The sequence below is a fragment of the Neopelma chrysocephalum genome, unplaced genomic scaffold (genome assembly GCF_003984885.1).
Source record: "Neopelma chrysocephalum unplaced genomic scaffold, ASM398488v2 Primary Assembly neopelma1_71, whole genome shotgun sequence".
Classification (NCBI taxonomy): domain Eukaryota; kingdom Metazoa; phylum Chordata; class Aves; order Passeriformes; family Pipridae; genus Neopelma; species Neopelma chrysocephalum.
This window is the reverse complement of record NW_020897731.1, coordinates 308536-332162: the sequence shown is the minus strand read 5'-3', so window position 1 is coordinate 332162 and position 23627 is coordinate 308536. Positions and strand designations below refer to the sequence as shown.

General features: G+C 38.2%; 1 protein-coding gene across 1 annotated transcript; it reads left to right on the top strand.

Moving 5' to 3' along the window:
• The first annotated feature begins 197 nt into the window (after positions 1–197).
• NOP14 (NOP14 nucleolar protein) lies at positions 198–23295 on the top strand. The gene is made up of 18 exons (XM_027686554.1): positions 198–544; positions 2626–2760; positions 3613–3754; positions 4312–4457; positions 4886–5023; positions 6005–6127; positions 7249–7380; positions 8528–8831; positions 9880–10010; positions 10241–10326; positions 11959–12094; positions 14004–14105; positions 14878–15031; positions 19108–19267; positions 20104–20251; positions 21201–21319; positions 22483–22638; positions 22987–23295. The coding sequence occupies exons 1-18, from the start codon at positions 347–349 to the stop codon at positions 23084–23086; spliced, it is 2610 nt and encodes an 869-aa protein (XP_027542355.1). The 5' UTR covers positions 198–346; the 3' UTR covers positions 23087–23295.
• Positions 23296–23627: the final 332 nt, after the last annotated feature.

Here is a 23627-nt window from a genome sequence, read left to right as displayed (position 1 = left end):
CGGTAGTTTGGCGGAGATCTCGCGAGAGGTGTGGGGCTGCCGGTGCGCATGTGGTGCTCCCTGGCACTGCCGAGGGGAGAGTGGGGACCGCGCCGCTCCCACCGCTCCTCTGTCTTCTCCTCCTGCCTCCCCTCCGCTCCCTCCTCCGCTCTGCGCCCCTCCGGCTCTCACGGGGGCTGAGAGAGCTGTCCCGAAGGGCAGCTGTCAGACCGAGGGGCAATTCGGGAGGTTTTGCCCCCCCTTTGGCGCCATTTTGCTCGCCCTGTTCGCCCCCCCCAGCGCTGACCCCGAGCTCTGTGAGGGCTGAGCCGCTGCCTCCCCTCAGCCACGGGCAGCCAGAGCAGAGATGGGGAAGGCGGCGAAGAGGAAGAGAAAGGTGTCGGGGCCCTCCACAGCCAAGGGCCCCGTGAAGTCGGCGATGGCCGTGGTCAAGAGCAACCCCTTCGAGGTGAAGGTCAACAGGCAGAAGTTTGACATCTTGGGGAGGAAGACCAAGAATGATGTGGGGCTACCTGGTGTCTCACGGTCCAAGGCCATCAAGAAGGTAAGAGGACATCCAAAACAGGGAGAAAGGATAGCGTCTCTGGATGTGGGGCTGGAGCCTTCTCAGGTGACATAAGGGACCACCTTCGTCGTGCACAGGAATGTCTGGTCACCTCCCACTGCTCGGGAGATGGTGGGGAGCTCTGGGAATGGCTCCCACCAGTGCAACCCACAGGATTCAGGAGTACAAGTCTTCCTTATGGCTTGTGTGGGAATGATTCTCTTTTCAAGTTACCCAGATCCAGAATACAGTGGCACGTGTTGTCGGCGAGCAATTATGGGACCAGAGTGCTGTCAATGTTCAATGCGTTGGTGGGTTTTGGTGATCATAGGATGTTAAAACTTCTTGATAATGGTGCTGTGTTGGTGTAATGGTGAAAGCTTGAGTGGGCTCTAAGGTCTGAATGCAGGGAGAAATGTGTGGATACAAAGAAACTACCACTGACCTGGAAACAAGTGCGGGTAACCTTTTGCGCACTGATTAAATAGTCGTGTTGTAGAAGCATGCAGTGATCTGTCCTCTGCTCTCATAAGAATGATCGTACAACTTAACAGGAGTAAATCTTTTGTCTTCCAGCTTTGTACTGTTCTAAAATTGTCTGTTTGTCTTTCTCTGCTGCCATCACCAGCTACCTGTCTAAAATCTGTAATGCGTAAGGGAGAGCATGTCCTACTCTGCGTCTGGGATTCCAGCAGCCTACCTTATCCTTGGGTGAAACACTGGATTTTTCAATGATCTGTCCCTTCAAACAAACCAGCAAAGAAAACCTCTGTAGATTCAGTTAAGGCTGAAAAAAGTATAATTTGAAAATGTGCCCCTGAGATTCTCTCTGACATGTTACGTACATTCTGTTTTCAAACAGATTTAAAGCACTTGCTGAAAGGACAAGTGCAGCAAAAGCAAATGGATAGTTTGTCATTTTGCATGTGAGAGGTGATGTATTCAGTGATTTCTTTTTAATCAGCAAGAGAGGTAATCAGATAATTGATAAACAAAAGTGCTTTTCAATATCCAAGTACATATTAAAGTACATACACAGTGTTTAAGCTGCACGATAATTATATTTGTGCAAGAAGTAGAGACAAGGTAGAACTGGTACAACAGTAGATGAAACCTGAGCTTTGGTGTCGTTTACAGCCACATCTGAAAGTTGTAAATGCTCAGTGAGGCTGCAGAGGCCTCATGTAGGAAACAGGTCCTTTTCCTTCAGTGCAGCACTTTGCCAGGTCCTGGCAATATGAATGGCAACAGCACTTTCCCTAGGATTCATTTAATGTATTTTTAATAAAAATGGATATTTTTTCAACCTAAACACAGCCAACATTTTCTTTTTTAGAAACTATATAGTATTTTCAGCATAAAATTATAAATTAGCTTTCAGTCTTCAATGCTATTTGTCAAGATTTTAGAAAACTTCATGAATGTTTTAGTTCACATTTTAAGAGTTGGGGGTTTTCTTTCCTGGTAAAGTGAATCAGATGCTTGTCGTGAATTGGATCACTGGCATTGAAAAGTAAACCTGTCTCCTTACTTGTACCTTAAATAAGAGTGCATTGTAACCACTTTGGGTGGGTGTGATAAATTTTCTTTTACTGTCTTGATGCCTGACCTCTCTGTGCTCAACAGCAAAGCACAGAGCTGAAGATATGGACCCACTTGGGGTTGTTATGTCTTAGATGAAAAGACCAAAAAAAGTTCAGCTGACTTTTTCTGGCTTTTTTGCCTTCTTTAATATAATATTCTTTGTTTCCTAAGCTTCAGGCGAATCAGAATTCTTTAGCAGAAAGGCACAGTTTTTATATGTGATCAAATAAAGATACAGTGTAACATATTTTATTTTCACATGGGCGGCTTATAAGAGAACTTAGTGACACTGAATATATTGCATGAACTTCCCATCTTTTTTTCTCATTAATTTTTCCTTCTCTTTCATTGCATTCTGATAAATTATTATATGATGGCAACATAAAGCTTGTTATGTTGACAGGATACCATGGAACCATTTTTGCCTTGACTTAGAAAGTAGTTACTCTCTTTGTTTTTTTTTTTAATTTTATCTCCTTTTGTCTTTTTCCCTCTAGCGCACCCACACATTACTGAAAGAATATAAAGAAAGGGAAAAGTCAAATGTGTTTAAAGATAAACGTTTTGGTGAATATAACACCAATATCACTCCAGAGGAAAAGATGATCAGACGATTCGCTTTGGAAAGACAGGTAAACTATAGGAGTTTAAAGAAAAGAAAGCAAAGCAAAACAAAACCAAACACAAAACCACAAGGAATGCTTGACTTTTGAGAGCACCCCCTTAGCAGAGGATTTTGCAGCACAATGCTTTATTTTTTATATGTTTGGAACTTAAGAAAAATGAATTTTTTTGTGGGAAATTTTTTCATGAAATCTTTCTGGTTTTGTAAGACAACTTTTTGCAGGATAAATTTCTTTGAGCGCTGAAATTCAAGGAAGCCAGTTATAAGCAGATTCATTGATTATTTGGTGTTCTTGAACTGCTTTCACTACTATGATGTGTGAATTGAATTAGGAAAAGGCAGCAACTGTCAAGTGTACTTTGAGATTCCAGTACAGCTGGAGAACAGCAGCCATTTCATTTGCTGAGTAGAAGAGCTCTGTAACTTGCTGTCATTCTGTAAAGTGAATTGTGTGCATAGTACTCTCCTTTCTGCCTCATCATACTCAGCCTCCAGAATTGAGTAGTGTAATGTCATACCCTGCTGGTAATTTGTATAGCTTTAAGTCTGTTTCGTTAGGCCTGAAATGTAGTAATTAGAAACTGATGTTACAGATATAGATAGAAGTTAAGCTTCCTTAGGTTTTCTGAGTCAGTCCATTTCTACATTAGTATAAGAGAGACATGATACTCCCTCACTTAAGGTTTAATATATTTGAATGAAAGTATTGGTCTGGTAGTGCTCTTATTCCAGTCTTGAGTTCCAGCAAAACACTGGAATAAGAATCTCCTCAACTAGTACTAAAAATACAGGTTGTGTTAATTTGTTGTCTGGGAGCTAAAAATCTTTTGATATTTAATGGGTGTTTTATTGTTCTTAGCAAAATTATGGAAAGAAGAATATCTATAACCTTAACGAAGATGAAGAATTGACTCACTATGGCCAATCTTTGGCAGAAATTGAGAAGCTAAATGACATTGTCGATAGTGACAGTGACACAGAAGAAAGAGGAACACTGTCAGGTAAGATGTGCCAGCTGGTGTCCCACTGCTGGTTTTATTGTTGGTAAATGTACATCATTTGTTCAGTCCTCTCTCTCAGTGAGGAAGAACATTATGTACTTGGTGGGAATGTTTAAGCCAGATTTAATTACTTCTTAACCACACACAGACCAGCTCTCTGGATTTTAGCAGATGTTAAGTTGGACATACCTACCTGGCGCTTCTTTACTCTGTGAGCTTCTCAGCATGAATAGGTACCTGTATTTTGAACTCTCGGGCCAGAGTCTGAAGAGTGAGTTTTCTGGCTGCTTTCTTGCACCTCTGAACCTAACTGCCAGATAAATATTGGAAAAAAACATGTCCCTACTTCGTACAAAATGTTTGTTAGTGTAAATTATGTGTCTAATACAATCTCTTTTGGTACAGCCATTCTGTAGGGATGGGAATAATGCATGATTGGTTCAATAGTTCTAATTGCTCCCATTCTCCAAGAATAGGGAGATACTGCCTCAGCAGCAGCTCTCCTGCAGTCATGTATGGATTTGAAAAGGATTCACATTCTACTTTTTTTTTCCCAGCTGAATTAACTGCTGCTCACTTTGGAGGGGGTGGAGGCCTCCTTCGTAAAAAAGTGTCAAGTGGGCAGCAAGATGAAGAGGAGGAAAAACCTAAATCTAGGAAAGAACTCATAGAAGAGATGATAGCCAAATCTAAACAAGAAAAGGTGAGTTTTTAGCCCTGAAGTACAAATGAGCATGATTAAGAAGCTGTCATGATTCCTGTGTTTGCAGAAGAGAATAGTAATGGCATAGAAAGCAAAGGGGAAGCTGTCTAAGAGAAGAGTCTGAGCTCCTTGAATAAAGTCTGCCTGACTTTGTAGGCATTTTGGGATATGACTTGAATATCTGCCATTCTTTTGTATCCCCAAATCTCCCATTCTGTTGACACCTAATTTGGTTTCTGTATGCAGCTCTTGTACCATTCAGCATAGCTCTATATTGCTTCTTCTACAAAGAATGTTTGCACCTTATAAATGTTAAATGTCTAAAATTATTCATTTGCTAAAGACAGCATTTTGGTTTTGTGCTGTAAATGCTGTGTCATGTCCATCTGAACATAACTGCTGCATTTGTTTCTGTTTTGTTTTTCTAGCAAGAGAGGCAAACTCGGAGAGAAAGTGCATTAGAACTCACAGAAAAACTTGACAATGACTGGAAGGAAATCCAAACCCTTATGGCCCGCAAACCCCCAAAGTCAGAGAGAAAGGACAAAGAAGTAGAAAAACCCAAGGTAAGTTTAGTTGTCAAGTCTGAAAGAGGCTGCAGGCTGAACAACACTACTGACTTCAGCTTATTTGTATGATAAATACGTTTTCTTGAAGAATTAAAATTGTTGAGAACACTGACTTGATTTGAATGTCTTCAGGGTGTTCTTTGGATAAAACAACTCATACTTGACAACAGACGTTTCCTTGTTGTAAATTGAGTTTTATCTACAAGAAGGGAGTGGAAATATTTTACTTTTGAATAGGTATCTTTTTCTATCATTTTTATTTTATACTAAGGAAAATAACTTTTTAAATCTAAGAATAGGTATTGTATTGTGTTGAGTTTTTTTCTTGTAGAAATTTTGTAGTATCTTGCAGAACATTGTGAATTCCCATTTATTCCTTTGCAGTAGAATTCAGTTTTTATAAGATTAGTTAATTAGTTCAATCTTACATTAAAAGTGATCTCAAAGTACAATAGAAGATACTGGATCAAAAGTTCATATTTTGGTATGTTGGTTTTTGTATTTAAGATATTTCGCAGCATGCTGAGACTCACTGAATATCAGCATCCCTTTTTAAGTTCTTTAAGCTAGACTTCTGTGTGACTGAAATAGCAAAGGCTTAGCTCATGTCTGACAATATAAAGTGAAATGCAAATTACTCTTTTATTAATTTATTCTATTTGTGTTTTGGTAATAATCAATATTTTAAAGCTTTTTCAAGTAATAAGTAAACCAGTTTTTATTCAAGATACTATATTTAAGTTTCTCAGTGGTGACTCAAGTAGGGGAGGGGGAAATTCCAGGAGAATTTCTGTTCAAGTGTTCATTCCATTCCATGTCTTAATACTGAGTTGAATGTTCTTGCAGCTTGCTTTGGAAGCAGTCTTTTCCTTTTATCTTGACAGTCTTATTTCTTAGCTGTTAGTCTGGCAGGGGGCTGGCTGCAAAGCAGAATAATGAAACTTGGGATAATAAACAATCACATAAATATTTCTTTAGCCTGATGAATACGATATGATTGTTCGAGAACTTGGATTTGAGATGAAAGCAAAGCCTTCAGAAAGGATGAAGACAGAAGAAGAATTGGCAAAAGAGGAGCAGGCACGGCTCCAGAAGCTCGAGGTAAACCATTTATGGCTGAGATTGTTTTGGGGCCTGCCTTTTGGGAGTGATTGCTTATATTGCTTGACCTTAGGTTGATAGTGGCTGTACTAAACTGCAATTCATCAAGGGGGGTGAATTCAGGAAATTGTCTGTTTGTGTTTGTAATCTGATATTACAACAAAAAGCCCCATAGGCTTAGTATGTGACTATGGAGGTTTATGAAATGAGTCAGTTTTTCTTCAATAAAAATGTAATGTTACTTTGATTTGCCTTTAAATGTTTTAAGTTATTCAGAGTTGAGAGCTGCTTCTAAGTCAGTGGAGTATTGTATTGCACAGCAGTTGAATTAATACACTGGCAAGTCTTTTATTGTTGTCTTCTGGTGTTGCAAATGTCTTTTAGCAGTACCATGCAAATAACCTTGCTTTACAGAGGAATAGGATTCTTTTGGGAAATGTTGCATGCTACTTCTATTGCATGGAGCTGTGAGTCTCATGGAAAGATTAAATAATTTGCTAAATGGTTCTTTTAATTTTTGATTTGGTGTACTAGGGACATGTGTAGGACCACAGGGATTTCAGTACCTTCAGGTTACCTCAGAGCAGCCCAGTATCTAATAGCAGAACAGAGAGAATGATTTTTTTTTTTTTTTTCTGTTCTCAGTATCTTGTTTGATCCTTAGTCTGTATCTCAAAAATCTTAGGATATGGTTGTGTTTACTACAAGCTTGTTACACATACAGGAATCAGACAAACACTGCAGAATCACAAAATGCTTTAAAAGCGTATATTTTCTAGTAATAATGTCCCATAAGTAAAACAGATACATTTTAAATTGAGGGAACACAACGCTTCAGGTAAACTCAGTTTTAAAGTCTTACAAATAAGATAATCCAATTGACTGTGTGCTCCTATCAGATTGCACTCCCCACAAAAAAATAAGGTATCATCAACTTTTTACTGTAATTTCTGAAGTTGCTGGTTTGGTTTTTTTCAACAACTTTTTGAATAATCCCAGTTAACTGTTTTCTTTCTTTGATTTTCTTAGCTGTAGTAATTGAGGGATCTTCCATTTTGGTGTAGTTACCGGATTGATGTAGAAGGCTCACATCTTTGTGCAATATTTCTTGTTAAACACAGGCAGAGAGACTGCGTCGGATGCGTGGAACAGATGAACAGGCAGATAAAAAGAAACCCAGCCACGTGTCAGCTGATGATCTGGCCGATGGCTTTATCCTGGATAAAGATGACAGACGGTTACTGTCTTACAAGGTAAGGTTTAACGTTTCTGAATTTTCAGAGTTCCATAAAGAAGATGGGAAAAGCAGTTCAGAAGTGAACTCTGTGGAGACATTTAGTCCAACCTCCTGCTCAGAGCAGGGTCAACTACGAAATCACCAGTTTACTGAGAATCCAGTCTGTTCTTGGAAAATCTCCAAGAACGGAGGCTGCACAGGAGATGTGCACTGACTGTCCTTACTGTGAAAAGATTTCTCTTTATATCCAGGCAGAACAAGCCCAGGTCTGCCTCTCCTCATAGGGCAGGTGCCCAGCGCCCTGGTGATCTTGATGGCTTTCTGCTGAGCTTGCTGCCATTTGTGGATATCTTTATTGTATTTCAAGGCCCAAAACTGGAGACTGTGTTCTGTGTGGTCTTACAAGTGTCTAGTAGAGGGAAATAGTTGTTTCTACTGACTATATTCCTGCTATTGCAGTAGCCTTCTCCACTGCTGGCTTACTGCGTTGAGAGGAGGCTTTAACCCTTCTGTTCATTTTTTGAACTTCCACTGTATTTGGTAACAGCTTCCACCAAATTTCAGCCTGAGGATGAGTGAGTTTCTGAAAGAACCCTTCCCCTGTGAAATAGTTTTGATTAAGGTGGCAGAGCAACATAACCTTAGAGCTGATGTGTGAGTCACCCTGACTGTGGTGCACATGTGTGTGTGTATGCTGATCCTCTTCCACACAAGTAGCAAGGGAACTGCTGTTTTCCTCAAAGGGGAGCATACAAATTATGAATATGAGTTTAAACTGATGATTAATAAAATCAGGATGGGAACAAATTATCTGATGTGGTATTTTAACACATAGAAGGAATATATTTTTTAATCAAGAATGTTTCTGTAAGGGATGTTGAATTTTTTTTCATATTATCTGTTAGTAGTTTTTTCTTTTGTGTTGATTCTTGTAGTCTTCATATACTACCTCCTAGTCTTCCAGTTTGTTATAGCCCCTTGGAAATACCTACTATTCTTATATCTGCAGATATGTTTTCTCCTTAAAACCCCTTCTTGGCTGGCACTGCTGCTATTCGCTGCTTGGTCTGTTCACATATATTTGAGATAGCTTTGCATGATGCTTCTGGTGAGGTGCTATCACTTTATCAGTGTTTTAACTGACCTGTTTCCTCTACTGATAGGATGGAAAAATTAATATTGAAAATGAGGAGGAAGAAAAAGAGGAGGAGGAAGAAGATGAGGAAGGTGGGGAAGAAGAAAATGAGAATGAAGAAGAAAGTGAGGAAGAATCTGCTAGTGAAGATGAGGAGGATGATGCTGCAGATAGCCACTCTGATCTTGACTCTGACCTTGAGAGTGAAGAAGAAGCTGCAGGGAATAAAGAAGAGAAGAAACGCAAGACAAATGAAAATGAATCACAGATTGTGGAGGAACTAGATCCAAAAAGGGAAGCTGCAAAATCAGAGCTGCCCTATACTTTTGCTGGTAAGCAAAGGACTGATCCAGAGATACCTGTTGTCTTCAAGGGACTTATAACAACCAGTCTCTTTCTCTGCCCTGTAGTATCTACATTCATGCATAAAGGTTTGCTTCGTGGTTGTCCTCTACTATTCCAAGAGTAGCCAGTAACTGCTGTTCTAGATGATCAGGCCTAGTCAGTCTTTGAGCAGTAGGAACTGGATCTGTTTCATCCCAGAGCTGTTTCTGCTCCTCTGAGCATCCTTAGAATTGAAAGATAAACACAGGAGAGAAAAATAAAAATATCCGGGCTCCTTTCTGAAGGCAACCAGAACATCCAATCCAAAGTGTTACTGTTCTGCTTAAGAGAAGCCAGAGAGTATTCTATGATCTGTACTTCAATGAGAAAAGCTTACTTTCCCAAGTGTTTAGACTGACATTTTTGTCAGAAGATGCTTGAAGAGGCAGGTTTAATCCCTGTGATGTAACATCACAGTATTGTTAGAGACACTCAAAGTTTGACTAGTTTTGGGTCTATGCCTAGCAGGAAGGAGGAGGCACGTTTCAAGTGATACACAAAACATTCATTAATATTAAGTACATAATGGATCTAACTATTGTCCTAATGTAGATTCTCTAATCTGTTGCAAGATTAAACAACCTTTCAAACAACTTCCTTAAATGCTTGTGTTTTTCCATCAAAGAAGATGACTTATTACACAAAGCCTTTTAAATTGCATTCAGGTTTTGCTTTAACCAGAAAGCAGTCACATTAAAATAACTCAAAAGTTATTCTAATAAATCAAAAGTTATTAACTCAACCAGTTAGGTTGTGGACTTTTGCAAGAAACTAAATATGCCAGGGTTTTATTTTCTGACTTCTGTTCATAGATATAATACTACATATATGCTGATAGATTATTACTGTTTAAAAGGTGATTATTTAAAACTTGTATGGTATCTTTTTTTTCTGAACAACAGTATTTTCAAATTGGAAATTTTGTTACACATTCACTCGATTACAGATATAAAGTTTGAGATTTTTTTCTGGTCATTTTTTGTTTTTATTTTTTAGTTCCTGAGTCCTACGAGACATTTAAGTCTTTATTGGCTGGAAGAACAATAGAACAACAGCTTATTATTCTGGAGAGAATTCAGAAATGCAATCATCCAAGCCTTGCAGTGGGAAACAAAGCCAAGTTGGAAGTATGGGGGTTTGGTTTTGTTTTATTTAAAATTAACTTTGAATTCCAGAGTGAATTTTAATAAGTGTTTGGGAAGTAATATAGAACATAGATGTTTCTATGTTGTGAGTAGGAATAGAATCAACAAACTATTCTTCATTTTCTAAGTCTGTATTACTGTTCTTTTGTGCTGTGTAAGAATACGTACAGTGAAAAAAAACCCTAATAATTTTAACATTATGCTTCTTGCAGAAATTGTTCGGCTTCCTTTTGGAATATATTGGAGAGTTGGCAACTCTGGATTTCCCAGAGCTCAGGACAATTGACAAACTGGTCCTGTAAGTATTAAATCCTATAGATTTTTGCCCTTTTATGATTTAAAGAGAAAAGCTACCTGGAGTAAAGCATAAATGTTGTTTCTTTGAAATACTCTGTAAGGCTTGTTAGCAGCTGGTAACTCTCCACCTTTATAATGTTTTAACTTTTTTTCATATGTTGCTTGACCTGTTAGTTATACCAAGATATTTTTGAAACCTCAGAATGTGTTTTTTGATCTGCAAAATGCTTTTCATGGGTAGTGGATAAATAATACCATATATGCCTGAAACTTCTGTATGTTAAGTTATTTAGACTACTGGTAAAGGATTTTAAGATTTGCAATGACAGTGTGCAGTTTCCCTTGCAATCTCTGATTTTTCCATGGATTTTCATTCTGTGAATTCACTCGGGGAACTAGATGAAAATGGAATTAAGGAGTGTTATAGTAAACTCATAGGAAAGTTCCAACTAAACACTTGGCAGGAAGTTGTCAATTTGGCACTGTTGTCTTCAAATACCTGACAGGGAGTTAGTCTGTGACAAGAGAGCCAAGTTTGTCTCAGAGGTATAGGCAAAGGATAAGAATCAATGGACATGGGCTGCAACAAGGGAAATTGCAATTACATTCGAGGAAAAAAATGTTCACAGCAAAGGTACTGAATGTTAAAATGAGTTTCCCAGAGAAGCTGTGAAGATACACAAAACTCAACAAAGCTGTGAGCAACCTGAGCCACCTTTGAAGTTGGCCGTGCTTTGAGCAGGGGTTGCATCCGATGATCTCCAGAGGTCCCTTCCAAGCATAATTAACTTGTGATTCCTATCTTGATTTTTGCAGGATAGACAGCTTTCTTTCAAGGAGTTGTTTTATGTAGTTCTCAGCATTTTTGTTCTATGCTAAAGTCAGTAAGTTTTTAAAAATCAGTTATGTGCAGTGTTAGCGTTCGTTGCTCTGTTGCACTGGTCAGCCAGAGCACTGACCCACTGATACTGTCCCACATGCTGGGGCTTTGTACAAAAGGGTAAATACATTTTGGTTGTGTTCTAGAACTAGGATTTATTAATATCACTACAGACATATTTAACTGAAAATACTGAAAGAACTCTGACAAAAGAGATGCAGATTCCAGACTACATGTCCCTGTAGGCACTAGCCTTAGGCCAGCAGCTCACCTAACGTACTTTGGCATTTTTTGTCTTGTTTTCAGTAATAATTTTGCTAAGCACATTGCTACCTTACATGTTGCTTAATGTTGCCTAAGAGTGTTTTGAATAGTGGGCTGTTTAGTATAAGCCAACATACCTCAGTGCAGTAAAATATAAAGTTAGGAGATTCAGAAGGATGTGTTATAACCATAGCAAAGATTTGGAAGTATATTTTAAAGTTTTTAATTATTTTTTATTTAAGATTTAGAACAACTCAAACCAACAACTCAAAGATTATCTCACAAACCCCAATGAAAAATATATATCTCTGTAACTAAGGTGTTACAATAATAATTATCTGCATATTGGGTGGCTATTTCTAAAAAAGAATAATTTGTCTCGGGGAATTTGTTATTGCTATAATAAAGTGCTTAAAAATCGGGTTTTTATTAACATCATATTAACATCAATGGTGTAACTTGATTATGACTTAAATTTCTTGTTAATAGGCCATTGTACAATCTTTGCCAGATGTTTCCTGAGGCAGCCAGTGACAGTGTTAAGTTTATCCTTCGAGACGCTGCTCATGATATGGAAGAAGTGATTGAAGTCAAAGGCCGTGCAACATTCCCAGGTTTAGACACGGTAACAAATGCATATTATCAGGATAATCTCTTTCCATTAGTACAGAAGTTCTAATAAATGCAGGATGATATTAAATTTTATTTTGAATTTCAAAATATGTAGCGAATTATTAGCATCTGCAACTTTTTAGGTTTCTCAATATTTTAAATTGCTTTTCTGGAGATAAGGTGTAACAAAAATCCCCACAACAACAACAAATACTCACCCCTGAGAAACAAACAACCCACACACATTCTTCAGAACAGAAGTGTGAATCTGTGATATTAATAAGGGGAAAATATCTTAAAATTGCCACTCCAGTTTCATAGCAGAACATTCTTTGTTTTCCTGATGAAACTTAATAGGGTAGTTAGGAAGAAGTGATTTTATCAGTTATGTCCTGATTTCTCTAGTTGTTTTAAGTGCAGATGTTTGAAAAAAGTGCTCCATAGAAGTGCAGTATCTCCTAGGTTAAAAAAACCAAAAACAAAACAAAAAACCCCCAAACAAACAAAACAAACAAAAAACCCCACCAAGAAACTATTATTATGGGTATAAAAACACAACATTTCTTAGTACTTTATATGTGATAATGGCCAAATTAGTGACTTGGAAAGAATTGGTCTTTCCTTCTAATATTAGTAATATCCCAGTTTCATTGGCCATGCTAAATATGAACAGATTCCTTTTGCAATGTCTAGGTAAATGGCTGTTAGGGAATTCAAGAATGGAGCATATGGAAACCGAATGGTTTTTAGTGGTAGCAAGAACTTCAAAGACAATCCATAAGTCTAATTCAAAGGGAGCTACTTTTCTGTCTCTCAGCTTGATGAATTGCTGCTTCCTAATGGAATAATTAGACTCTTGAAAGAAACTAGACTGAAGGATTTGCTTAGAAGGCTTGGTTCTTACAGCTTGGAAGATGTTTTGAAGAGTCTTTATTCAGGATGTTTTGGATTTTGCAGGAAATGTATTGTAGAGAGCTTTTAACTTCTATTTTTAATTTGTCACTGTCACCCTTATGACACCAGTCACACTTCTGGCTTTCATTCCCTTCACTGGACCTTTCCAGGTTGCAAGCCATTGTTATCTTTTACGGTGAAATTATATCACTTCCTATTCTCAAAGCACTTGTTTGAATGAACGTTCCACAGAGCCGTCATCTTAGTTGACCTTTCATGTGCCTACTGTGAAGCTGAAATTTGGAATGTGACATATAGTAAACAAAACAGTTCAGGAGAGTATTTGTTTACAGCAGAAGCTTCATAGAGAGAAACAGAGCTGAAACAATAAAACTTTACTTGCTTCTAGGTTACTATGTAAATATCCACTTAGATAATTATCAGAATTACCTTCAAACTGATGTTTAACTTCCGGATGGTCTTGACAGGTCACTTGTAGCTCTTTATTTAGCAAGTCTCCTTCAGCAGTGTACCTAATCACTGTTCAGTTCTTTTGGCTGCAACTGTTATTTGTTGGTGTGTGGCAGTGCCTGAGGATCCTGGTCACTTCACTGGCTGTGGTGAGGACAAGTTGAAAGGTGTCACAGGTCCTGTGTGGCCACAGGTGCCACAGGTGCCACAGGTCCTGTGTTTGTGGTGTGAGAGTATGTGGTTGTGGTGGGCTGAAGGGGGTCAGGTGTTCTTGTGGTGTAAATGGGGTTGGGAGGCATAGTTCCTTCTCAGTTGTTCTTTCAGCTGCCTCACTCAATGAATGCAATGTTAGACCTATAATAGATATCCTGTAACAGATAACCCCTTTTGTTTCAATAAATAGGTCACATAGCATATCAGATTTCTCAAAATTATGTATATTGTAGTTTTTATGACTACTACCTGGCAGTTACTCATTCAAAGTTACATATATGTAAAGGTAAGATCCTGGGATTAATGTCTTAACTGTATTTTGCCTTATTTTTATGTGCCATCAGCTTATTTATTTGAAAATTACATCTCTGCTGTTTCCAACTTCTGACTTCTGGCATCCAGTTGTAACACCTGCTTTTATCTACATGAGTCAGCTCCTTACTAAGGTATGTCTGTGATGCTGTATCTCAGTCTATAACTTCATTTTCTTATTTCTTCCCAGGACTCCAACTATATATATTAGCATTAACATATATAGTGGAAATGTACTGAAAAGGCAGCTTTGTGTTTGTTATAGTCACAGGTAGTAATTGGAAGAAAAAGGGAAGAGGAAAATACCCTTGCAGAGTACGCTCCAACTCACAAAACCATGCCTACTCATTTTTTCAAGCTGTCACACGAGTATCCCTTCTATGGTGAATTACATAGGACTAATAGAATAGAGTGAATGAAATCTGAAGTCATTAGTGGTTTCTCTTTCATATGTTGCATTTGTTCATACTTAAGAAAAATTATTTACTTTAAAATTGGCAATATTGATTTTCCTCGAAAGTGTACCTAATGCAGTGCATTGAGCTAAAATATGTCCTTATTTTTCTATCCTAATATCCTGTTTATATGTTTCTTGAGCTAATTGTTCAATTGCTGCCACGTTACTCTGAGCCTTCTGTTTCCTTGGTTCATTTCTAAAGAACTTATTGTTTGTGGTTTTAGCACCTTCTAGTGGCTAAACCAGTGCTGACAAACATCTTAGATCTGCATATACTCTTGAGTGAGGGTGAGGGAAAGCCAGTATGGTTTTCATCTTAGATCAGAGAAAGTAATATTACAGACTTCAAATGTTTACAACATAGTTAATACTTCATTCTTCTGGGAGATCCTGTAGTTGTGATATATAGACTTTTAATTAGGAATATTTTCTGCTTTTATTTCTTTTAGTGTCGCATTACAACATTGGAAGATGTTATTAAAGGGTTATTTATATGCTGTTTGTTCCTGGAATATGTATCTCTCTCCAGAAGATTTATACCAGAACTCATCAATTTCCTTCTTGGAGTACTTCACATATCTCTACCCAAAAAACAGGCCCAGGGTGAGTTTGTTTAGAGTAAATGAGTATTTATTTTAGAGTAAACTTTAGGATTAGGGTTTATCTTTTAAATTCCAATACAAATATTTCACACTGATTTCATTGTTTTTGAACAGAAGGCCAAAATCATCTGCTAGTTTAGCCAAACACAACCTTGATTCTTGGGCATCTTGCGAACTAGATCCTCTAGTGTTGTTGGCAGGAAGGAAAGAACTGAAGTTATTAAGGGAAATGAAGTCATGTTGGCCACAGTGCAGTATTTTTGCAATACTGTCATTCTAAATACTGTGTGATTGGACTGTACTTGGAAATTTACGGTTCCTAATGGATTCCTGATGAGTACCCTGGAACTTCACAGTGAGGCAGCAACTAATGCTGCAGACATCCTCCCTCAGCCAACAGCCATGTTACCAAGATAAGTGAGAGAAGTATATCACAAAGTTATTTATTTGACATGGTTTTGTTGCAGTGTAACAGAGGGCAGCTATCCCCACAAGCAGGATTAGTAACAGAAGTGTGTAAATTTAGCAACTTGCACAGACAGCAGAGAGAATAAAATGATTTTTTCAGTGTGATCCATATGGTAGCAAATTTTTTATGTTTGCCAGTCTTTCTCTTTGACTTTTTATTTTGGATTAGTTTCTGTCTTTAAAGTTATTCTGGTTCTGGGGCTTCTTTGTTGACAAGTTCAATGACAAGTTCAAATTCAGTTATGAGGAACTTTGTCAGAGCATAGTAGCTAATTCCTGTGTTAGTATCTCTGGCGCTGTGAGTGTCACAGCACATGGGAAGAGACGCATGATATTGTCAACTGAAAAAATTCAATTATTTGGCAAACTCACATGATATCTGGGATTTAATGGACTACACACTATCTATTAATATGCTCATCACTCTTGATAATGGAGAGTCTGTTCTCTAGGTAGTTTTAACAGTGTAGTGAGGAAGGTTCAGCTTCTGTCAGTATTCCAGTACATCTTCAGTAGTAGTGGTAGTCTTTGCAGCTCCCTTCTTTTCCTTTCAGGACTTTTATGTCTTTCCATGCTGGCTTTTTTTTTTTCTTTTTAATTCTTGAGCTACTCATGATCCCGTTTCTCAACAAGCTTAGCACTGCAGTTTCACCTTTATTTTCTTGTATGGCTGTACCCCACAGACTTTTCCCCAGCTGCTTCTCCCAACTTAGCAGTTTCTTCTGAAGTGTGAGCCAAGGTTGCACAGCTGGGCTACATCAGAGCTAAGCCCTGGATTCTCAGAATGCCAACAGCTGAACTCTTAGAAGGAGGTGGGAAGAGGTTATGGAGTGGGTGGGTTATGTAGTACTTTAAGTATTTTTCTCCTTTGTGTACTCTTTTAGGAATACTTGATCCACAAAGGTTTTTGGTACAGTTTAAATAGATGATTCTGCAAAATCAGATAAGAAACTTGAAAAATATTTAGTGGTAATTGATGATCAATTATTACTTTTAAAAAATAGTTCTTTATATCTCTGCAATTTATTTTGCGTTTCTGCTAGCAGTGAGGAAAAGCTCAGTACAAGAAACATTAGAGGCACAGTGTTGTCTTTGAGAACTTTCCAGTCAATGTTGATGTTTTGAAGTTCCTAAAGTATCCAATCATGTTTTTAAATATTCATGGTGGAAGTATTGCTGATAATTATGATGGTTCAGCTATCATCACAGAGTGTTTTAGAATGAGCCGACATGTACTTCTCTGGAATGTTGATACACTGTCACACCAAAAAAATTCTTGGGGTTCAATTTTAACAGTAAGTAGAGTCAGCAGATTAGAACTCCTACTGTTTTAATTTTATGAGCTTGATCCATGAATTTGTCACATGAAAAAATATATGTAATACAGTTTCATAAAAGGTTATTGTGTGATTTGGACTAAAAAAACTTCAATTATTACCTGAAAGAGAAGAGGTGGAGGGAGCAGGAAGGAGTTGTCATTGTTGATAGCCTTAGCTAATGGAATTGCTAATTCCTCTCATGAGTAAAGCAGATAATAAAACTTACGTATCTTGGTTCCTGATCTTGTGTAAGTCTGTGTGGGTTGTAATCTCTCACAACTTCGGGTCTCAAACCTTAAGAACCTTTATTTAAATGTGCTGTCTTTTGGCCGTGTACAAGTTCTATAGCATGTAAATAATCTTAATTTAGTTTGAAAAAGTTTTTAAGTAAATTCCACTGCAAGCTCGCAGGACATAAGGAAAACAAAGAAAAAAAACAAAACGAGGTCCATCACAGAGACTGGAAATTATTTTGTCCCTTAGCCATGAAATTCCTCAGATGCTTCTTTGGTGTTGCTCTATAAGTAGTTTCACATATCAGTTTATGACTGGAAGTATAGGGATCCTTTAGTGTTTTCTGTATGCTCTGCTCCAGTATATATTCTGTGTTCCATGCTTTTCCTGTTCCTCCTTAGCTGGAGTGGGAGAGGAGTTTACAGTGTGTATCTGAGGGGCCCTGCTGTGAGCCCACAGGAGAGGCTCAGTAATGAACTGCAGCTGGGGGCTCTCCCTGCTCCAGCTCAGTGTGTTTCTTGGCCACTTTCTGGTCAAAGCCATCTACTTGTAACTCCATGGGAAAGTCCTATGCCTACCCTGTCCTCTTAAGCATATCCAGTGCTCCATCCTCAGTGGCAGTTTAACTGTGCATCCTTCTTTCCACAGGGCAGGTGAATCTATCTGTCCTCACTTTCCCCATATATAGAATGACTCAGAATCACAGAATGGTTTGAATTGGAAAGGACCTCAAGCACCGTCTAGTTCTACCCCCTCTGCCAAGGGCAGGGACACATTCTACTAAACCAGGTTGCTCAAAGCCCCATCCAACCTTGAACACTGGCCTTGAACACTCCCAGGGATGGGGCATCCACAGCTTCTCTGGGTAGCCTATTCTGGTGCCTCACCACTCTCATAGTCAAGAGTTTCTTGCTTATATCTAATCTAAATCTACCCTCTGTCAGTTTAAAACTGTTACCCCTCATCTTATCACTACACTTTCTGATAAAGAGTTCCTCCCCATCTTTCCTGTAGGCTCTGTTTAAATGCTGGAAGGCTGCTGAAGGTCTCCCCGGAGCCTTCTCCAGGCTAAACAACCCTGGCTCCCTCAGCCTGTCCTCATATGGGAAGTGGTCCAGCCTTCTGGTCATCTTCTTAGCCTTCTTCTGGACTCCCTGGAGCAGGTCCGTGTCCTCCTTTTGCTGGGGGTCCCAGAGCTGAACACACTCCTCCAGGTGGGGTCTTGGGAAAGCGAATTAGAGGGGGAGAGTCCCCTCCCTTGCCCTGCTGCCCACACTGCTTTTGGTGCAGCCCAGGATGCCACTGGCAATCCCTTATCTACTGAGTCACACTGAGTTTGACACCTGTCAGATCTGTGCCTCTCCAGTCTAGAGACAAGGATGTTGTATAGGACAGATGCTTTGTACAGATCCAGGTAGATGACATCTTCCCTTATCCACCAACACTGTAATCCTGTCATAGAAGGCCACCAAATATGTCAGGCACAATTTGCCCTTAATGAAGCCATATTGGCTGTCACCAATCACCTCTTCATTTGCATGTGTTTTAACATGGTTTCCAGGAACATGTGCTCCATGATAATGCTGGACACAGAGGTGAGGCTGACCAGCCTGTAGTTCCCTGGATCTCCCTTCTTTCCCTTCTTAAAAATGGTGGCAGTTTTTCCCTTTTCCCAGTCACTGGAAACTTCAGCAGTCTACTACAACTTTTCAAATATGTTGGGGAGTGGTTTAGCAGCTTCGTCTTGCCAGTTCCCTCAGTTCATCCCTTGGATGAATCAGGTCTCATGGATTTGAGCACATTCAGGTTCCTTAGTCTCAAACCTGATCTTCTAGTGGGCAGTACTTCCTGGTCCTTGCCTTTGGATTCTGTGACTAGAGCACTGGCCTACGATTGCACCAATGCTCCAGTGTTTTCAACTGTTTTAGACAAATTTAATACTAATAAAAGTATTTTTTAAGGTTATATAATTAAAAAGGTAAAATGAGTTGTTTGTTTTTCTTCAGAAAGAATGCTTAGAATTGATCTTGTTTAATGATTGTTCTTGTTTTTCTAGGCTATACTGTAGTGCACCCATTTACACCGGTGGGGAAAAATTTAGAATTGCTTTTGGTGTGTGATAAGGAGGATCTGGAAAGTTGGCAGAAGCAAAATCTGCCATTGGGTATTGTGACTAGATTAAAGGAAACCAGCAAAACAGAAATGAATCATATCAGGTACGTAGGAGCTGTGAACATAAGAAATGCCAAATCATCTGTTGGATAATCTCAGTGACAGTGCTCTTGAGGAGTAAAAATAGGAGTAATGGATAGTCCTGCTGTGGTTTTATGATACTATTCTGTAGCATAGAAAATATGCTAATCTTTTGCCAGAACATTGTGCAGAGCACTTGTTGGAGTGCTCAGACCTTCCATTTGGTTTTGGTACAGCTGTGAATTGATGAGGATGATGTAGAGACAGAGGAGGTGCTCAGTACTTTGAACTGTCAAGCTCCTCAGAATCAAACAATTGTATGTATATACAAACATTATGTTAGGAAGTATAACATAAATAGTAAACCACTGAAATTAGGAAAGAGCACCATTAAACATGTTCATTAACCACATTCAGCCTCATTTTTCACCCTGGGCTTATGTTATGGTATCACTTACTTCAGGGATGAGTAAGCCTTTTGTTAAGTTCTAAAAGAAAACTGAAAACCAAAATTACTAATTCTGTTTGGACAAAGTTTTAGAACTTCAGAACCGTTACCAGAACACTGTTAGAACTAGTATAAAAAAATCTTACTCCTCATAAGTGGCAAATAGACCATACTGGTCTTGCGTAGTGCACTGGCATAAAGGTTTGTTCCTGATACATTTCTTGGGTATTTGCTTAGAAGGGTGATATTTTTGGTCTGAATTAACTATTTCTAGCTGTCACTGGTTCTGTCAAGCAGTCTTAATAATAGATTTTGCTAACAGTCCCAAATTTAATTAATTCAGTTCCTTTTATTTGAAAATCCATTACAGTTTTTGCAAGTGAAATTGTTAATTTTTTTGTGCATTGACAGGTTATCATGTCTAGCCCTGTGTTTTGACCTTATTAAAAAATGCGCAGCTCTCTATGAGTCTTTACCATCATTCCATGAAATAATGCATCCTGTCAGAATTCTCCTTACACAACATGTGCCAGTGAATGAATATCCTGAAAAAATGCAGGTCTGTACTCCTCAGGAATGAAATAATTGATATGTTTGTTTTATTAATAAATTCTATGATCGTCATCTGTGTTTAAACAAACAAAAAACCAAGTGTAAGCATCAGTGAAATTTTTTCAAGAGTCAGGAGTTTGCTTTTTGTGCTCTTCAAAAATAGTAGTGATGTTTCTGTGGAAAAAACAAAGAATAGCAGAGAATGTTTAGAAAAGCTATTTTTTCATTGTGTATCATGTCTATTGAAGAGAGTAGAAATTGGCTTGTAATAATGTAGCATTCCATGAGTGACATAATTTATAAGAATAGTCTAGCCATCTGGTTGCTCTTGTACTTTTGTGATGAATCTGTAAGACTTTGGTACAACAAATAGGTGTACCAAACTGGTGAGGTAAAATTTGTAACTATTTTAGTAAAACTAACATAAATATGCCTGGTCAGCTACCTTACTTAAAACATGGCAGTTGCTTATTTTCTAGCAGTGAGGTTCTAGTTTTTAATCTGTCTCTTCTGAATGTAGCAAAACTCTCTTCTGCTCAAAGAGGCATCATAAAATGTCCTTAGAGAGCAGTGTTTTCTTGCATAAATGTTGCTAAATGGCCTATATTTTTGCAATCAAAATAAAAAAAAAAGAACAATCATTCTTAAAATTACCCGGAAAGGCAGAGTCTGAGTTAAACTGCCTTTAGTCTTGTTTCTTCCTCTGTTAGGTGAAACTACCTGCAGACCTTTCTTATAGTCCATGATACCATCTTAATAGACTTCCAAAAGCTTTTAAAACCTATCCAGCCTGGATTACAGCATGTCAATGTTAGCAATGTCATGCTGAATAGCAGTGACTTTACCCAGAAAAAGAATATATGAGGAGAACATTACTGTTGATTCAGTCTACGATAGCTTGTGACTTACAGTGTCTTAGATATGTTTTAAAATTGTAATTTGTTTTGCATTTTCAGGAGTGGTATCACAGTGCTCTGAAAGAGCTGGAGACCAAAGTAAAACACTATACCCCACTGATATGTGAGAAAAAGAAGCCAGTACCATTGAAACAGTATACACCTAAAATTGTGAAAGTGTAAGTAAAGAACACTGGATGCAGAGAAGTGCATTTAAACATTAAGATTTTGGCAAGCTAAAATGGATTTGGAAACGGGACACAAAACAGATAACTGTTTTTCTGCTAGATTTTCTGCATAATTCACAAGAGGCCAGCTACCTGGGTGGTACGAAGGGGGGAAAAAAAAAAGGAAAGAGGAATTTTAAATGCAAATTTTATCGGTGGGCAAAAATAGGACTGGAAATCAACTCTTGCCCATATAATTGATTGTAAATCAACAAATTTAAAGAGTGCTCTGTCAAGCACTCAAATCAGAACAAGAGTGATTAGTTCATGGGTATATGAAATATACGAAGGTAAGAATGGATGGTGAAAGCACTGAGGGATTTTCTGCACCTTAGTGCAAAATATAAGGCAGACTATTCTTGTACTCTGCATCAGATAAATAACCATCAGTCAGATGAAGTGTTCCTTTACTTGCTCTACTCCTTTTGTTCCCCCAGCCAAGCAGCTTTCCACCTTCCAAAAGTAGCAGTGACAGAAAACGTTGGGTTTTTTCCCCCCTTTTTGTACAGTGCTTGCAATGACCATGTGCATTTTTCTGTTCTGTTTTGGAATTAGATTTTAATAACACCAGTTTAGTTTTGTAGATAATAGAACAGTACTCTAATTCAGGAATTTTGCTTCATATTGGCTGCTGATTTATTTAGCCTTGTTGGTTATCTACAGGGGCACAAATTGTCTGCTTTATTTACTCTAGTAATTGAAGAGGACATACACATTTATCCCCAAGTAACTGATCAGACTTCTTCTGTAAAATGCATTTACAGACAACATCTGCAAAGATTTAAAATACACTGGGAGATTCCATCTTTCTCCAGACATCTTTTATTTTCCTGCTCTAGCTTTTTCAGTCTGTTCAAAGAGCAGATCGTATATGGGGGGTTGAAGTGTAAAAGTTGTCTGCTGGTTGTTGGCATGATGATGATGTGCAGTTAGAAGGCCTGGCAAGTGTTTTTCCAGTATGTTCGTTGGGTGGCTCCTTATTTTGCAAGTTAATTATGTAACATGCAGGAATTAAAATACTGAGGTAGTATTGATACAGAAACTTACTCCTTATTAACATGAATAAGTTGTGTTTGTTAAGGTGTTCTATGCTCACACATACATTCTCATTCCAGGTTAGAGTTTGGAAGAAAGCAGGCAAGCAGCAAGAAGGAGCAAGAAAGAAAGCAGTTGATTCAGAGGCATAAACGTGAACTTAAAGGAGCCATTCGTGAGATTCGGAAGGATAACCAATTTCTGGCCAGAATGCAACTTTCAGAAATCATGGAGAGGTAATGTAGCCGTTGTTTCAGCACCAGTTTGGGGGCTATTCTGCTGTGTGTTCATTTCTTTGCTGCATGCCAAGGCTGACATTAATGATCAGCCATACTAAACCTAAATAAAATGGGACAATTTGAGGAAAACCAAATCTTTTCAATAGAGATCATTTGCAGGGTTTTCAACTTTGCAGTTTCATTTTTCTAGTTTGAGATGCATAATGTTTTTATTTAAAATACGTGTTGGTGAAATTTAATAGTTGTGGGGTTTTTTATGAATTAATAGTTATTCTCTTAGTGTATTAACTTATTTTCCCTAATACAAACTTTCTGAATTTTTTTTATTTGTTGTTTGCTTTACAGAGATTCAGCCAGAAAAAGAAAAGTGAAACAGCTTCTTGGTAGCCTTGCTACACAGGAAGGTGAATGGAAAGCAATGAAAAGGAAAAAATGGAAGAATTAAATGGGACTGTATACAGCAGAAAAGTTTGGTTTTACGGTCATAGAAAATACCCCAATCCTATGGCTTTTGAATATATTTTAATTGCATTCTTTGGATGCATTCCTTTTGAGGAGACATCATCATCAGATCTGTCTGAAAACGTGAACCTGCTTATTGGGAAAATCCACAGCTTTTCATAAGGAAAATAAAAATAACACTTTTGTATGTGGCATGCTTCTATTTATTTTAGTAATAATCCGAATTCTTACATGTGTGTGACCAGGTTTTAGACTACCTTGAACTACACACACACACATTAAAAAATTGTACAGCAGAAACCTTCTGTTACATCAGGCTGGGGACCAGTCACTAGTGGAGCTCCGTTTTAGGGCCAGTTCTCTTCAACACCTTCATAAATGACTTGTATGCAGGACTCAAAGGTGTGCTGAGTTTGCTGAAGATCTAAACTGGGAGGAGCTGTTGACTCCCTCGAAGGCAGAGAGGCCCTGATGAGAGATCAGAGGATGTCCAAAGGGGGAGCAACAAAGATGGTGAAGGGCCT

What these genes read in the sequence shown, in the direction of transcription:
- NOP14 (XM_027686554.1), top strand. Translation starts at nt 347, where the DNA reads ATGGGGAAGGCGGCGAAGAGGAAGAGAAAGGTGTCGGGGCCCTCCACA. An exon ending in CATTCCCAGGTTTAGACACG is followed by an intron (nt 12,095 to 14,003) that starts GTAACAAATGCA and finishes ATGTGCCATCAG; the next exon opens with CTTATTTATTTGAAAATTAC. An exon ending in ACACCTAAAATTGTGAAAGT is followed by an intron (nt 21,320 to 22,482) that starts GTAAGTAAAGAA and finishes TTCTCATTCCAG; the next exon opens with GTTAGAGTTTGGAAGAAAGC.